The sequence below is a fragment of the Malania oleifera genome, chromosome 10 (assembly GCF_029873635.1).
Source record: "Malania oleifera isolate guangnan ecotype guangnan chromosome 10, ASM2987363v1, whole genome shotgun sequence".
In the NCBI taxonomy this organism is placed as follows: domain Eukaryota; kingdom Viridiplantae; phylum Streptophyta; class Magnoliopsida; order Santalales; family Ximeniaceae; genus Malania; species Malania oleifera.
The window spans coordinates 41,779,351-41,795,769 of record NC_080426.1 but is presented as its reverse complement, the minus strand read 5'-3'; the positions used below and the strand labels follow the sequence as shown (position 1 = coordinate 41,795,769).

At 35.8% G+C, this 16,419-nt stretch overlaps 1 protein-coding gene across 1 annotated transcript; it reads right to left on the bottom strand.

Moving 5' to 3' along the window:
* Positions 1 to 12,609: 12,609 nt before the first annotated feature.
* Positions 12,610 to 15,287, bottom strand: LOC131165904 ((+)-neomenthol dehydrogenase-like). Its single transcript, XM_058124057.1, has 5 exons — positions 15,178 to 15,287; positions 14,833 to 15,079; positions 13,760 to 13,831; positions 13,251 to 13,430; positions 12,610 to 13,168 (listed from the first exon to the last, which is right to left on the bottom strand). Exons 1-5 carry the CDS (start codon positions 15,213 to 15,215, stop codon positions 12,791 to 12,793), a joined length of 915 nt encoding a protein of 304 aa, XP_057980040.1. The 5' UTR covers positions 15,216 to 15,287; the 3' UTR covers positions 12,610 to 12,790.
* Positions 15,288 to 16,419: the final 1,132 nt, after the last annotated feature.

Here is a 16,419-nt window from a genome sequence, read left to right as displayed (position 1 = left end):
TGAATCTTAAATTGAGAATAAGGATGTTAGGTTAATGGTGATATGAGGTTCTTAGTTTGATAAATGTATTAGTTATATTATGAAGATAGGGTCCTCAGACCATGTTTATTCTCTTTTTAGGATGAACCTTGGGAATAGCAATGCTTATGCTAGTGGTGATGATGGTGCAAGGCCCTCTAGTATGGGCGGTAGTGATTCAGACGTAGTCCTGCGTAGTGTTGCTCAGTAGGTTATGGCTGAGATAGCATGGACTTCTAGGGAGCTGGGATGCTCGTCAGGGGACTAGGGTTGCACTATAGATCAGTTCACTAGGATGACCTATAAGCTTTTTAGGGAGTGTAGACTCGATTATGGCAGAGAACTGGATGCAGAAGATTAAAAATATCCTGAATGTATTACGTTGCGCTGATGAGCAGAGAGTATTGTATGCCACCTTCAGACTGACAAGGGAGGCTGAGCATTGGTGGTATGTTATGAGATTCTTGGAGGAATAGCGACCGGTACCTGTAGCCACGACCTAGAGCCAGTTTTTCAACTAATATTTCCTTGCCACCACTAGAGAATCCAAAGTGGAGGAGTTCTTGAACCTGACCCAGGGGCATCTAATAGTCCAGTACCACACGGAAAAATTTATTGAATTGTCCTGTTTTGCCCCGTACATTGTCTTGGATGAGGCAAAGAAGGCAAGAAAATTTGAGAGAGGCTTGAGGCAAGAAATTTATGAGCAAGTGGTAATTTTGAAAGTGCAGGATTTCACAGAACTGGTGGATAGAGCCGCCATGGCGGAGGTGAGTAGGTAGAGGAGTGCTAAGGTGCAGGGCCAAAGGAAGAGACCCACACCTCTTGGATTTCAGGCGGGTTTTAGTCGGGGCGCCTATAGAGGAGAGGTGGAGATAGTGGGGGACTGAGGCAGGAGACGGGGAGCCATGAGTTTTAGGGCGAGTAGACTTTTTTTGTTTGTCCTAGGTGTGGTACGAGACACATAGGAGAGTGCCGAGCGAGGAGAAATGTCTGCAACCAGTGTGCTAGACCGAGTCATTTGGCATAAGACTGTCGTATGCGGCCAAGCAACGTGCCTGCTCCTAGACAATTTCGGGGAAACATCCAGGTGCCCTGAGGCGGCCAGTAGAGAAATACGCACTGACACCAGGAGATGCTGAGGTAGCTGGTGATATGGTAACTGGTACTATTAATATGCTTTCAATTAAAGTTTTTTTTTTTTTTATTCAGGGGTTACACACTCTTTCGTGTCTATGGGGTACATCAAATTATATGGAGTAGAAACTCAGTTATTAGACACCGAGTTAATAGTAGCCACACTAACAGGTTTAGTAGTGAGGTGTGGAAGGGTGCTTAAAAGGTGTATAGTAGATATTCAAGGGAGAGTATTACCAGCTGACTTAGTACTGTTAGACATGCATGAGTTTGATATGATTTTGGGAATGGACTAGTTAGCTGCTAATTATGCAAGCATCAATTGTCATAAGAAAGATGTGATATTTAGACCCCTTAAAGAGCAGGAGTTCAGATTTATAAGGTCGCGCGTGCGTTCCTCACCATAGCTAGTGTCAGCCATTCAAGTGAGGAGGCTACTCATGGACGGATGTCAGGGGTATAGAGCCTGTGTAAGGGAATGCCAGAGAACGAATTGAAACTTACCGATATTCCAGTGGTGAAGGAATTTTCAGATGTTTTTCTAGAGGAGCTACCTGGATTGCTTCCCGGTCGTGAGATTGACTTTACTATTGATTTACTTCCAAGGATGGCACCGATTTCTAAAGTTTTTTTATAGAATGGTTCCAATAGAGTTAAAAGAGTTAAAAGATAAGTTACAGGACTTGTTATATAAAGGTTTTATCAGACCGAGTGTATCACCTTGGGGAGTGCTAGTTCTATTTGTAAAAAAGAAAGACAGGATAATGAAGATGTGCATTGACTACAGAGAGATAAATAAAGTAATAGTTGAGAACAAGTATCCTCTTCCTCGTATTGATGACTTGTTCGATCAGCTCCAGGGGACACCAGCCTTTTCTAAGATTGATTTACGCTTTAGGTACCATCAAGTGAGGGTTAAAGTAGAGGATGTCTCCAAGACAGTGTTTTGGACTGACGAATGCTCCTATTGCATTCATGGACCTGATGAACAGATTTTTTCATTAGTACTTAGATCAATTTGTAGTGGTTTTCATTGATGCTACACTGGTCTATTCGAGGAGTTTCGAGGAGCATGAGACACATTTAAGGCTAGTACTTCAGATACTCAAAGAAACGAAATTGTATGCCAAATTCAAGAAGTGTGAATTTTGGTTAGAGAAAGTTGCATTCCTTGGGCATGTGATATCTGGGGATGGAATCTCTGTAGATCCCAGCAAGATAGATGTGGTAGTGAACTAGGTGAGACTGAGGAATGTTTATGAGGTCAGAAGTTTCTTAGGACTAGCGGGATATTATCGCTGGTTCGTAGAGGGTTTTTCCAAGCTATCAAGGCCTCTAACACAACTAACCAAGAAGAATGCTAAGTTTGAATGGAATAACGATTATGAGGAGAGCTTCTAGGAATTGAAGCAGTGGCTCGTCATTACACTAGTTTTGACTATTCCATTAGGAGATGGTGAATTTGTTATCTATAGTGATACATCTTAGAAGGGGCCAGAATGTGTACTAATGTAGCAAGGAAAAGTTTTATCTTATGCTTATTGTTAACTTAAAGAGTACGAGAAGAACTACCCTACGCATGATTTAGAGTTGGTTGCAGTAGTGTACACATTGAAGATCGAGAGGAATTATCCGTATGGGGAAGTGTGAATATTTTCAGGTCATAAGAGTTTAAAGTATTTCTTTACACAAAAAGAGTTGAATATGAGACAGAAGAGGTGGCTCGAGTTGATTAAAGATTATGATTGTACCATCAGTTACCTCATAAGGAAGACTACTGTGGTAGTTGATGCATTGAGTCGTAAATTAGGGTGCACATTTGTATCAGCAATAGTAACTACACATCATATCATAATGGATTTAGAAAAACTTGGGGTGAAGCTTGTAGAGGGTAATCATCAGACATTAATTGCACATCTGGTACTTCAGCCAATTCCACTAGAATGAATTAAGATTGCGCAGATGCAAGATATAGAATTAGTAAAGATTAGAGATAAAGTGCAGAGCGGACAGGGAGTTGATTTTAATATTTTTGATGACGAGACTCTGAGGTTTCATGATAGGTGGTGTGTACCCGATGATGCCTAAATTAGAAAGACCATTTTGGAATAGGCGCACCGTTCTTTGTATACAATACATCTAGGAAGCACGAAAATGTACAGTGATTTGTGGTTATCCTTCTAGTGGAGCAATATGAAGAGAGAAATTGCTGAATACGCAGAGTAGTGTTTGACATGTCAGCAAGTGAAGGTTGAGCATCAGAGACCAGCATGGCCATTGCAACCACTTCATATTCCCAAATGAAAGTGGGAGCATATTTTTACAGACTTTGTATTGGGGTTACCGCTGGCACTGTATAGACAGGACGCCATCTAGGTAACTGTTGATAGATTGACGAAGATTACCCATTTTATTCACATCAGAGTTAACTACTCCATGGGTAGATTGGAAGAGCTGTATATACTAGCCAAACTGCATGGAGTGCCTGTATCCATCATTTCTGATTGGGATCCACGTTTCACGTCTGAGTTCTAAAAAAGCTTACAACGAGCTTTGGGACCCCAGATGGCTTTTAGCACGACCTTTCATCCTTAGACCGATGGATAGATTGAGAGGTCTATTCAAATATTGGAGGATATGTTGCATGCCTTTGTGTTGGATTTTGGAGGCAGCTGAATTCAGTACCTGCCATTAGTGGAGTTTGCTTACAACAACAACTACCAGGCTAGTATTGGGATGACCCCATATGAGGCATTGTATGGTCGGAGGTGTCAATCTCTGTTATATTGGGATGAAATTGGAGAAAAGCATAATTGGGGCCAGAGATGGTACATCGGGCTTATGATAAAATCAAGCTTATTTAGGAAAGGATTAAAATAGCTTAGAGTCGACAGAAAAGCTATGCAGATATTCGTCGACGAGTGCTGGAATTTGATGTGGGTGATAATGTGTTCTTAAAAATTACACTGATGAAAGGAGTAATGAGATTTGGGAAGAAGGGTAAGTATAACCCTAGGTATATTGGGTCGTTTGAGATATTGGAAAGAGTTGACTCAATTGCCGACAGGTTAGCGTTACCCCCATTGCTATCCAGAATCCACGATGTATTTCATGTGTCGATGTTGAAGAAATACATCCCAAATCCGTCACACATAATAAGTTACGAGGCACTAGAGATTGGTAATACCTTATCTTATGAAGAAGTTCCAGTCCAAATCTTAGATCATAAAGAGCGGGAATTACGCACCAAGAAAATCCCACTAGTAAAAGTACTTTAGAGAAACCATGCAGTTGAGGAAGTCTTATGGGAGTTAGAGGAGGAAATGTGACAGAAGTACCCACACGTGGGGTCTAGCATTAGCCAGAAAAGAAGGTAATGGTTCAAGTAAGAAATCATGTATCTAAGTAGATTTTTGTGCAGGTTAATTAGTTGAATGTAATAGGTTTCTGTTTTGGTTGGTTTTGGGAGAATTTTGATTTAGTTATTGTAATCTCCCAAAACCGTATATATAACCAAAATATTCCTCCGCCATAAGTGAGGGTAATTAATAAAATTTCAGTGTTTTTCTTTAAGGTTGGTGTAGTGTTAGATAGCAAATTTCGAGGATGAAATTTTTATAAGGAGAGGAGAATGTAGAGATTTAGAAAATAATAATAATAAAAATAAAAAAGAAAAGGGAAAAGTTGGTTTGGCATAGGACCAAATCGTCGACGGTTTGGAAGAGTCTCTGCAAAATCATCGATGGTTTTAAGTGCGTAGGGTTTTTTGAGGCAAAACCGTCAACAGTTTCAGTAAGTTCAAAAAAAATTTTGATGGTTTTAATTTACTAAGGCCTAGTAAAGGTAAAACAGTAGAAAATAGTACAGCTAAAAGGCCAAACCGTCAACGGCTTCCCCTACGCCAGCAACCCTATATAAAGGGTTTAAGTTCATTTTATGTTTAAAAAATCAAACATTCTCTCTCTTTTCTCTTAGGGCTACAACCAACTCCTCTTCTCTCTTCAATTTATCATCCAAAATTAGCCTGAATCAGCTGCTAAACGTAATTTTGTGATCCTGATGGTGATTCTCTACATTTTAACCGGAGTAATTTTGTGAATTGGGCATTTCAGACACCACTCCAAAACTAGGGTAAGGAAGTTATTTTTGAAGTTTAGTAAACTTTTGGAAATATGAGAGCATAGGTATGTTGAATGGTAGTTATTCTAGGGTTAAGTTGATTGGATTAGGGTTTATGAATACAGAAATTTTGCGTGTACGCCACATGAGTGGATTAGGATCCCTGCGGGCTTTTATTCAGGAATCAGGTAAGGGAATAGATTAAATCGAGTATTTACAGAAAGTTAACTGTTTAATATACAGTATTTGACTCAGAAATTTTTATATGAATTAATGTAGTTTTTGGGAAATCTAATGTTTGAACTGAATAGACCCTAGAAATAGATTTAATATTATTTTTTTACCAAAATATGCTTTCCCCAGACCGATAGTATAATAGAATGTAGCACTCATTTGTGTGGCATGAGTATAAATATTTTACTACAAATATTAGCATGTCAGAATATTTTATGAATACGCAGAGCCTGCATGATTTTATAACGATTTTTAGGAAAATTATAAATAGTACATAAATTATTATATTTTCAATATATTGTGATTTTTTAGCCAGCCCAGATGTCGTGATAATTCATTCGGCCTAGATGCCGTGATATTTGAGCTAGCCAAGATGCCATGATATGAAATACATATAATAGTTTATTCAGAGATATTATTATGACATATTTTTATACAGAATCATGAAATAGTTATATTACAGTTATTTATGAAATGTACTATATGATAGCAGAACCCCGATGACTTAGTTTAGTTTCAAAGCACGGTACCATAGCTATCAGTTCAGATAGTGCCACCACACGTCTCAGATAGTGTGTGGGAGTAGATAGTTGATTGAGCTAGTGTAGTAGTGTGCCCCCTTGGCAGTTCGGACTAGGCTAGGTCGGCCAATCTTACTAACATACTATTCAGTGTTGGCGTAGCATGGTAGGCCAACCATTGCTAGGTCCTACCTACAAGCCGCACAACCTAATTATGTGGGGGTAATACATGATATTAGCTAACTATCCATCCAGGGGATAACTTCAGTATTATACAGATATAATAGACAGTTTACATGTATACAAGAATTTATTATGATACTGTATGCTTAAGTTGAATAATTATATTTGAGTTACCAGATATATAAGTATGAGTACAGATTTTCCTGACTTATCAGATACAGTTAAATATGTTATAGTTAATTATGTATAGTATATGTTTATAACCCAATATAACTCATGTACCACACACTGATGTTAACCTATCCCACTTACTGAGAATGAAGCAAGCTTCAAGATAGAGGAGGCTGTTAGTGCTACTCGGGCCGAAGGGTAAGTAGTTAAGTTGAGATCAAGGTGGATTTTGTGTAATCCCTAGGATACTATGGTTCTTTTTGGAGATGCATATATGTTTTTAGGAATACAGTAGAACTCTGGTATTGTATATAAGGTAGGGTAAATCATGGTTCCCACTGCATAGTTGACATGTATGTATAGACAAGTATATCCCCGGTTTCCCTTTGGGTCCGGGTTGATTTTACTTATGCTTTGATGGTAACAGAGTTTTATTTAATATGTGAAAAAATAGATATAAATAAATAGAAGAATTTACGTGGCGTGACAAACTCCCTTGAATCTCACCCAGATCGATGATCAGACGCTACTATGAGATCCTAGGGACGATCCCCGTTAGTTTAATTGGGGTAGAATACTGTTTTGAGGATCCTGAGAACCACTCCAAAGCTAAGGTAAAGGAGTTAATTAAGTTATTGTTATGAGATTTAACTAGTTAATGGAGTGTGTGGGTCTAAGAATGCTAAATAACTATGATTTCGGGGTTGAGCTGATTGAACTTAAGCATGTGAATGCAGGGATTTGTGGGAAAGCTACGAGCGTCGGTTAAAAATAATTGCAAGCACGCGCTCAGTAAATGGGTAAGGGGAATAGGTTATGTCAGGGATTTTTTGAATATTATATAAATGCTTTTCTGATTATTTAAGCATGTGGGAAATGATATTTTAGCAAAATCTATATTTTTTTTGGGTGGATATATTATTATAATTTATCAAACAAAAAATTTGTTGTATGAAGATGATGTTTTTAGGGATTGAATAAATACAATGATTATACCAGTTACAATATGGTGACGATAATGCCGTTTATGATATATGATTTATACTAAAACTGAGAATGATAATTTTATACCAAAATGCGTTTTAACGAATTGTTGATTTATATTGAAATTGAGAATGCTGGTTTTATACTAAGATATGTTTTACTGGTTGCTGATTAATATTGGAATTGATAATGATGAATTTTATATGAGATGTGATTTATCTGGCTATTTATTGATTTAAGAAAAATGGGATTTTGATACTCTTGTTGTGAAAAACACAATATAATGTTGGCAAGATATGAGAAGCTTATTATATTGTTGGATATAAAAATGGCAATATAACATTGGCAGGAAATGAGGAGTTTGTTAAATTGTCTGATTTTTTGAATATTATGAAAAACCGCAATATAATGTTGGCAGGATATGAGGAGTTTATTATATTGTATGTTTATGATTTTTATGGGAACTACAATATAACATTGGTAGGATATAAGGATTTTGTTATATTATTGGTTGAATATAATGTTGGCAGGATATGGGGAGTTCGTTATATTTGTAGTTATATATATACCAATGTAACGTCGGTAGGATATGAGGAGTGTGACGCCCTAATTTTTGTACATTTTTTTCTCAATAATAATAAATAAATATTCACTCGTCATCTACAACATTCACAAATCGGCCACGTCAACAACCCTACTACCATTCATACGACCCGACCTGCGTTGGGTACCGAGTAAAAAATCATCTTATTTATATAACCTAACAGCGGAAGATAGTATATTTATAACAACCAGAATACAATACCTAGAGTATCAACATACATATATAAATACATTACTATCCCATACTAAAAAACAACTCAACTCTAGGGGAATTACACCTCCTCTAGTCCAAAAACTCACCCTGTGTGTCAGCGTCTCAGCTCCCTAAGGTCTCGGAGCTCTATCGCCTGGCCTATCTGTGTTCCCTAAAAAATTTAGATAATTTGAGTGAGACACGTTTCAGTAAGAAGGAATAAATTATTTACAGTGTATGACCATATGAGTTCAGTTATAACACAGTTTACTTTTCAAATCAACATTTCATCTGAGAAAAATACACTGATAAATACATTCTCAAAAATCATATAGATATACAACACAAGCTTTTATAAGCTTTAAAATCATTTCTCAAATTCAATTATTTCTAACACAAATTTACCTGTGAAGTTCTCGAGAATAGGAAAGATTACTCGCCCATACATGTAGCTTCCCTCTCTCCTGACACGTTATGCAGCCAGGTATGGCCACAATTGATACCTGTTAGGGCACTCACCTTACTCAGTAAACCCTCAGGTGGAGAGTTTCACTTTGCCCCAATTATTTATATTATTAACTCACACGAATCCATTTCTCAATTTTATCATTTTATATTTCTCAATTTTTATTATTTCTTTCATTTCTCATTTTAGCCCATTTTGTCATTCTTTCACTTTCCATTTTCATTTTACTTTCTGGCTCATGAATATCCTTGGTATCAAATACCAACATCGCGTTTGTAACTCATGGCCACTCTGAGGATCTTTCTTTCCACGCCATGCTTCCCCCTAGGGTCAAGGTTGTGCAGCCCGAAGGCTGGATCTAACCGCGGTTGGCCGATCCGGTTAGATCAAAATATCATATCACATCTGCAGTACGACTGACCAGCCTATAGCCCTGATCCAGACTGAGGGGGCCCAACAACCTTACAAAATGGCTCAACCAACTATCACGCCACACGTCCGTGTGGTTGCACTACACCACTAGCAACGGTACCTTGCTCAATATCACAACCATCCATTAGGATTCACTACCACATACCCGCAATCATTATGCGGTATTGGCATTTCATCAATCATATTTCAATTCCATATTGCAGTATTCATATTTCCCATTTTCACATTTCAGTATTTTCATATCAATATACATCATTATTCTCATATCAGTATTTCTCAATTCATCTCAAAATAAATGTCCTCATCATTTTTTGTGCACATTTCATCATCTTATAATAGTATATATCGTGTTTCACGTATTTCAACATTTCTCAAAATACCTATTTCAGTAATTCACAAAATCTCATTTTTCATGCAAATCATTTTTACTCACATATAAATACCATATTTCATTATTTTCTACTAATCACAACAATAATTCTCATTTCAAAATTTTTTCAGAAATTACTCATCTAATATTCATAATATATTAATTCCACAAACCAAAATATTGTAATTTAATATTGCTCAAATGCGACACAATTTATCTGATATCTATATCATAATAATTTTCAAAAAAAATATCATATGCTCATTTTCACATATTTATTTAAACAGTAATTCTAAAAATACTGCTATAATTTATTCCCCTTACCTGACTTACTGAGAGTCTCGTTAACACCCAAATCCTACGTCCATGACTCTAAAAACTCAAATCCTACAATTTGCATTTTTCCTAGATTAATTAACTTATTTCCCCAAAATAATATCCATATAATTTTCCCTAGGCTCCATATACCCATTTAAAATATTATTTAACACCCTCACTTAATTTTCTGAATTATGACTCCGAGTCTCGAAATTACACCCGCGGCGCTCATCCGAGCCCTAATTTTCAAAAATCCTACTTCAACCCAGATGCTCAATATCCTAGCATTTCTAAATTAATGCTAATTAAATGATAATAAGCCCCTTAATAACCCCCCTTATCCTAAATTTGGGGTTATGCCCACGATGACCCCATGAGAAATCCACTTCGCTAGACTTGTAGAGAATCATCCCCAGATTCTCGTGGTGGTGTCCGATTGTCAATTGGGCTTATAATTTGCAAGAAATTGAGATAAAAGTAGAAATTAGCTTACTCTAGGAGATACGCCTACGCCGCTCCTGCCACCAATCTGCTCCGGTAGAAATTACGGTAGCGGAGAATGGAGTCCAGCGGTATCTTCCGATTTCTAATCAGGTGAGAATCCATCACGGAACTGAGGAGAGAGGGAGAGAGAACAAGGAGAGAGAGAGAGAGAGAGAGATAGAATTTCAGAAAGAGAGGGGGCTGGGTCTCTGTTCTGCGCAGGCTTCTGAAGGAGAAGTAACATCCTGAAGCTTAAAGAAGCTTCGGGATGAGTAATAATAATAATAATAATAATAATAATAATAATAATAATAATTAATTAATTAATTAATAAAAATATTTTTATTTAATTAATACAAATAAAAATAAAATTTAATTAGTATTATTTATTTTTTTTTAATTTAATTTAATTTAATTTTTAATTTTTTTTTGGAATCACCCCACTAATCTTATATAGTCATTTTTGGAGTTATTACAAGGAGTTTGTTGTATTAATAATATATACCACTGTGTAAATGACAATATATATAAATTAAGAACCCTGGTGGACGATTGATGTGAAGAGCACAGTACTATAGCTACAGTATTACGTTAGTCAGTGATACCCAATGGGGAAGGTTCTTAATGGAGTTTGTGTTGTTTATTTACATGGAGACATTTTATTGAGCTTGTACATGTTTTGAGAAAAGACTGTTTTATCAATTATATATATATATATATATATATATATATATATATATATATATACACACACACATATATATGAGTACAGTTTTAAACATTTTCTTAGTTGAATTATCGATTAAATATATGTGTTTATTATATTAAAACTCATGTTACCACACATTGATAATAACTTATCCCGTCTTACTGAGAGGTGTCTCACCCCAATATTTATTCTAACATTTCAGGACCTCGGGAGGATCGTGTCTAGTGTTCCAGGGAGGGGTGTAGATAGTTTTGAAAGTAAGTACTCGTGAGGGTTATTTTTGTATGTAGAGATGTTCTGTACACCTAGATTTGTAGTAATATTTTGGAGAGCGAATTATGTATAAATGATAGCACTAGAACTCTGACATTGTATTCCGGTTTGGATGTTATGTTTCTGCTGCATATGTGTATTATATGAGTGTGAGGTTTTGGTGTATATATATATATATATGGTAAAAATATGTGGGCGTTACATATATGGTTGTGTGCTGAGATATGCTATGATATGATTTTATACAAAATAAATTGAGAACATTTCAGATTTTATACGACTATATTATATGAATAATAGTATATGTAGTAGAGCCTTGATGGACTATTTCATTGATGTTTGGAGCACAATATCGTAGCTATGATAATGATAGTCAGTGCAACCACACTACTCGGGGAGGGTGTTGGTATTGGAAGTCGATTGAGCCTGCGGAGAGATGTTGACCGCCCTTGGGTCCAGACCAGGTTATAGTAGGCCAATCGTACTACAGATGTGTACAGTTTGACTTGACCTGGTGGTAGGCTAGCCGTGGTTAAGTCCCGCCTTCGGGCCGCACAACCCGATCATGTGGGTTTATTACATGATGATGTGTGAATGTCCATTCAGAGAAAAATTCCTTATGTATATGTATATGTAAGATGATATAATTATTGGAGAGAATTATGTGTTTGATACGACGTGTTTTAAAAAGGAAATATGTGTTTCCATATATATATATAGGTGTGAGTTCAAGTTACATATTTTGTCAATTAAATTTAATTGAATAATGGATGTATATTTGGAACACTAAAACTCATATTGGCACACACTGATAATAATTTATTCCTTCTTACTGAGAGGTGTCTCACCCCAAGAATCTTAAACATTTCAGGAAATCCAGACTGCCGAGCAGAGCGAGCTCCGAAGTAGAGGGAGCCTAGTTACTGTAGTTCAGGGCATGTATTTTTGGAATTGGGGATATGTTCGTATAATCATTGGGATATTTTATGAATTTGGGGGGATCTATATGTATATTTATGGAAACTTTAGAGCTTTGATATTGTATAAGGATTAGGTGTGTTATGTTTTCCGTTGCATTGATAGGATGTATTTATGGACACGTGTATCCCCGGTACCCTACTTTGGGTCCGGGTTGACTTTGTTGATATTATTATGGTATTAGAATATTTTTATAGTAGAATTTACAGGGTTGTTACACAACCGATGTGCTTAATATACACAAGGAAGTACTAACTTGACCAAAAAGCTCAAGCCATTAAGTGTTGGCTATGTCATCCATGTATATAAACCAATACTCTCTTTCGCAGACTCTCTCTTTTCTTCGAAGTGTGAAAACTCTCACAAATAAAATTTCTAATCTAAAAACAAAAAAATAAAAAAATAAATAAAGAGTTCTAAGTAAATCAGCAGATATTATGATTAATCCAACATGCTAGCTAGTTAGCATTAGCATACAAACTTCAATGCACAAACAATAACAATTATTCATATGATACAATCTCCAAACAGACCTATCTTCTGGGGGAGCCTCTCCTACACCCCCTCCCCCAGGACTGCCCTTTATATATCTCAATCTTCAAAAATCTGTGGCTTCCTTCCTAAAGAAGAAGTGCCCAGAAGGACCCCCTTTGGGCTGCAGAGCTAACCACACTGGACTTTCAGCACCTTCTTGGGCAGTCAAGGTGCCAGCATTGAAGGTCATATCAGTTTTGACAAAGCCAGGGCACACACAATTGATGCAGAATGTAGGGTACTTCTTGGCTAGAATCCTTGTGCAGGCACTCATGGCTGCCTTTGAGACCCTATAGGCTGAAAAGTTCATTGGCCACCCATTGGTTCCCAATGAACCCTCCATGAAATCTTTTAAGAACTTGTTCAGCACCTCATCCACTCTTTCTTCTGTAAGGCTTTCTGCATCACTGAACACTTGCTTAGCCCATCCATCTGGTATGTTCTGAAGCCAAATGTCAAGAAAAAAAAAAGTGCAGTTATATATCCTCTTTAGACTATTTGAAGGAGAGTAGTAAATTATATACCTTTAAACTTCCCATGGAAGAGGAAACATTTACAATCCTGGCTGAATCAGATAGCTGGAGGAGGGGAACAAGTGCTTCAACCATTCTTTTGGCACCATAGTAGTTTGTCTGCAAGCATTCTTTGGCCAGTTCATAAGTCTGAGTCGCTATTTCGTTCCATTTGATACTGTCGCTTTGTAGCTGCATCATCCAAAAGAGAACTAATTTCTCTTCTTTGTAGCAAATGCCTAATTCTTCCAAAATCCACATGCGGCATTATGTAAAACTCTCATATATTTAACTTCGTACTTTCTAAGAACAGAATACTTCATCATAAGTACATAGCAGTAGGGAAGGCAAAATAAATAAATGAGTAAAAACACAATGTATGCAAATTAAGAAATTAAGTTTCATTTGTACTGGCGCATTTTCTTGGTAATTTGGGTCATGTTAAGTAGTTTTCTAGCAGACTTAAGTAGTTTTCCAAACTCACATTAATCTCACAACAGTGATACAAACGAAAGACTTACACCACCACTAGCGACTGCAGCTCGAAAAGCATCAGGGTCTACTGTAGCACCACCAATTCCTGCATTGTTTACCTGCATCAGATTGTAGCTTTTCACATTAACCATGTAACAATCGAGTATCAAACTATTGTGGCATACAAACAAAGAATGCACAAGAACTGAAAAGACAAAGTCATTAGATATTCCAATTTCCAAGTATTATGTACACCAACAAAAAAATGGCCAAAAGGATCACTTTCCTCTTTTAAGTTCTCCGACAGAATGAGGAAGATGAGAAAACGTGACAAAATAATCTCTTTAATTTCCATCCTCTCATTCTTTATCAAGAGCCTCAGATTTTTTCAAGGGTCATGAATGGATTAGAAGATATTGTTCTAAGTCTCCAGCAGAAGGCAACATAGTAGTTTGATGTAAGCACCCGCACAGCTGTAAAGAGACCATCATTTTAATGTGCCATACTGAATTAATTCTATTCATGCCCCACCATCACAATATATGAGTCACCGCAGAAACAGCCTAAATTATACTAACTTGAAACTTGTTGAACTCGGCACCTTTCAATGTTCCAGTCTTTCAATTAAAGGGTATGAGAATAATTAGGTCAGGGAGTGATGGCAGAGTAAGAGTTAAATAAAACAGCCTATAGTGGATCGAGATAAAATAGAAAAGTCCAAACAAAATGCAAGGAAAAACCACAAAAAACGAACAATAAGGAGAAACCCAAAAGACCCCATGTGTATGAAGCAAATTAAATCCAATGCTCAAGGAAAGCCTCTGATGGATTACAAAACATTCAGGACACTTCAATGTGTTGATCTATGCTCCTGCATATGAATATCTTCAATCGATTTCCCCACTGGCCAGCTAAAGCTGATCACTGGGAGGACTGCCAATCGGCTCATAAAAATACAATAAGCAAAAAATACACCCCCTCGAGAACTCGGATTCTTCAAATTTCCTAGGTTCAGAAAAGCTAAAAGGAACAAACTGGTTAAAGGGTGTGCGTAGAAATTACTTAACTAGTCATATAAGCATGATCGCCCTCACATAAAGAAATTGATTTTCAATCATACCACAATGTCAAGCCTTCCGAATTGGATTTTGATGAAGTCTGCAAGTGAAGCAATGCTAGTTGGATCAGTCACATCGAGCTGATGAAAAACCACAAAATCAGATAGACCAGACTTCTTGAGTTCTTCAACAGCTTCAAGGCCTCTCTTCTCATCTCTGGCTGTTACCACCACCGTCACCCCATTAGAAGCCAACTGCCTACATATCTCCAATCCAATGCCCTTATTTCCTCCTGTAACAACTGCGTACCTGTGAACCCAAACACAAAAAGAAATGGCGAGACAGAAAGTTATAGTAGTAAAAGAAGGAAAGAAAGAAAGAAAGAAGAGAATGAAAGAGTTGAGCACCTGTTAGCTGCAGGGAAGGTGGATGCTTCAGTAGCCATGCGTGGGCGCTATAGGGGGTTGTGTGAGTGAATAAAAGTACCGCCCGACAGATATTAGCTGCTGGGTTGGACACAAAAAGTCTGGACACAAAAAGTGAGTTTTTTCCCATTTTATCCCTTCCTTTTTAAAATATATTATATAATACCTTTTTTGGGAAAATATTTTCCGGAATAACCCTGACGTAATCTCGCTACTTGGAGTAGCGAGATTTAAACAAATCTCGCTAATTCAAGTAGCGAGATTTAAGCAAATCTCGCTATTTGAAGTAACGAGATTTGCTACGTGTCATTTCCATAAAAAAAAATTATTTAATATATTTTTTAAAAAAATAAAAATTCAAAAAATAAATTATTCTGCATAATAAATCAGGAAATAATTTATTACGCAGAATAATTTATTTCCCGATTTATCATTTTTTAAAAATATATATTAAAAAAATTTATTGTATAATAAATTGAAAATTTGAACTTTATTTTAAATTACTAATTTTAATTGTACCTGAAATTAAATTATATATATATATATATATATTTATATATATTGACAGTTTGTTAAAGGGATAGAAAATATAACGTTCAAAAATATTATTCATTTTTAAAAAATCTTTAAAAATAATAATATATATTTAGAATTTGAAATTTAAATTATGAATATGATTTTTATGTATTGTACAAAAATAAATATTTTTTTTATAATTTTACCCAAATATTAATTTGACTCTCGAATTCAAATTCCCAAATATAATTTTTTATTTTAATTATTAACTGGTTTTTTATGATCGATAAATAAAAAAAATCAAAGTAAAAAGTTGATTCTTTTTAAGGAAAAAAAAAAAAAAGTGTGTTGGCTTTTTTGAGGTTAAATATTCTTAAATCAAAGATTTGTGTAATTAATGTATTTATTTGTGAATTCTAATTATGTCGGATACTCTTTCTAAGACTATTTTTTAGGTGTTTTCACTTATTGTTTTGTTCAATTAATAAAAAAAAAAATGAGAGAAGATTAAGATATGATAATTATGTATACATTTATTATTCAAAGTAAATATGAATTATCTTTATTATAAGAGATGAGAAAAAAAAAATGTTAAAGACTTGCTTAGTTGTGGAAGATATTTTTTATTTTCTAATATTTAAAATTTTAAAAGTTATAAAAATTTAGCTTTTTTAAAAAAAATTTTTGAATATACATATAAAAAAGGTA

What these genes read in the sequence shown, in the direction of transcription:
- LOC131165904 (XM_058124057.1), bottom strand. Translation starts at nt 15,215, where the DNA reads ATGGCTACTGAAGCATCCACCTTCCCTGCAGCTAACAG. An exon ending in ACCTTCCCTGCAGCTAACAG is followed by an intron (nt 15,080 to 15,177) that starts GTGCTCAACTCT and finishes TTGGGTTCACAG; the next exon opens with GTACGCAGTTGTTACAGGAG. An exon ending in CTGCAGTCGCTAGTGGTGGT is followed by an intron (nt 13,431 to 13,759) that starts GTAAGTCTTTCG and finishes TGGATGATGCAG; the next exon opens with CTACAAAGCGACAGTATCAA.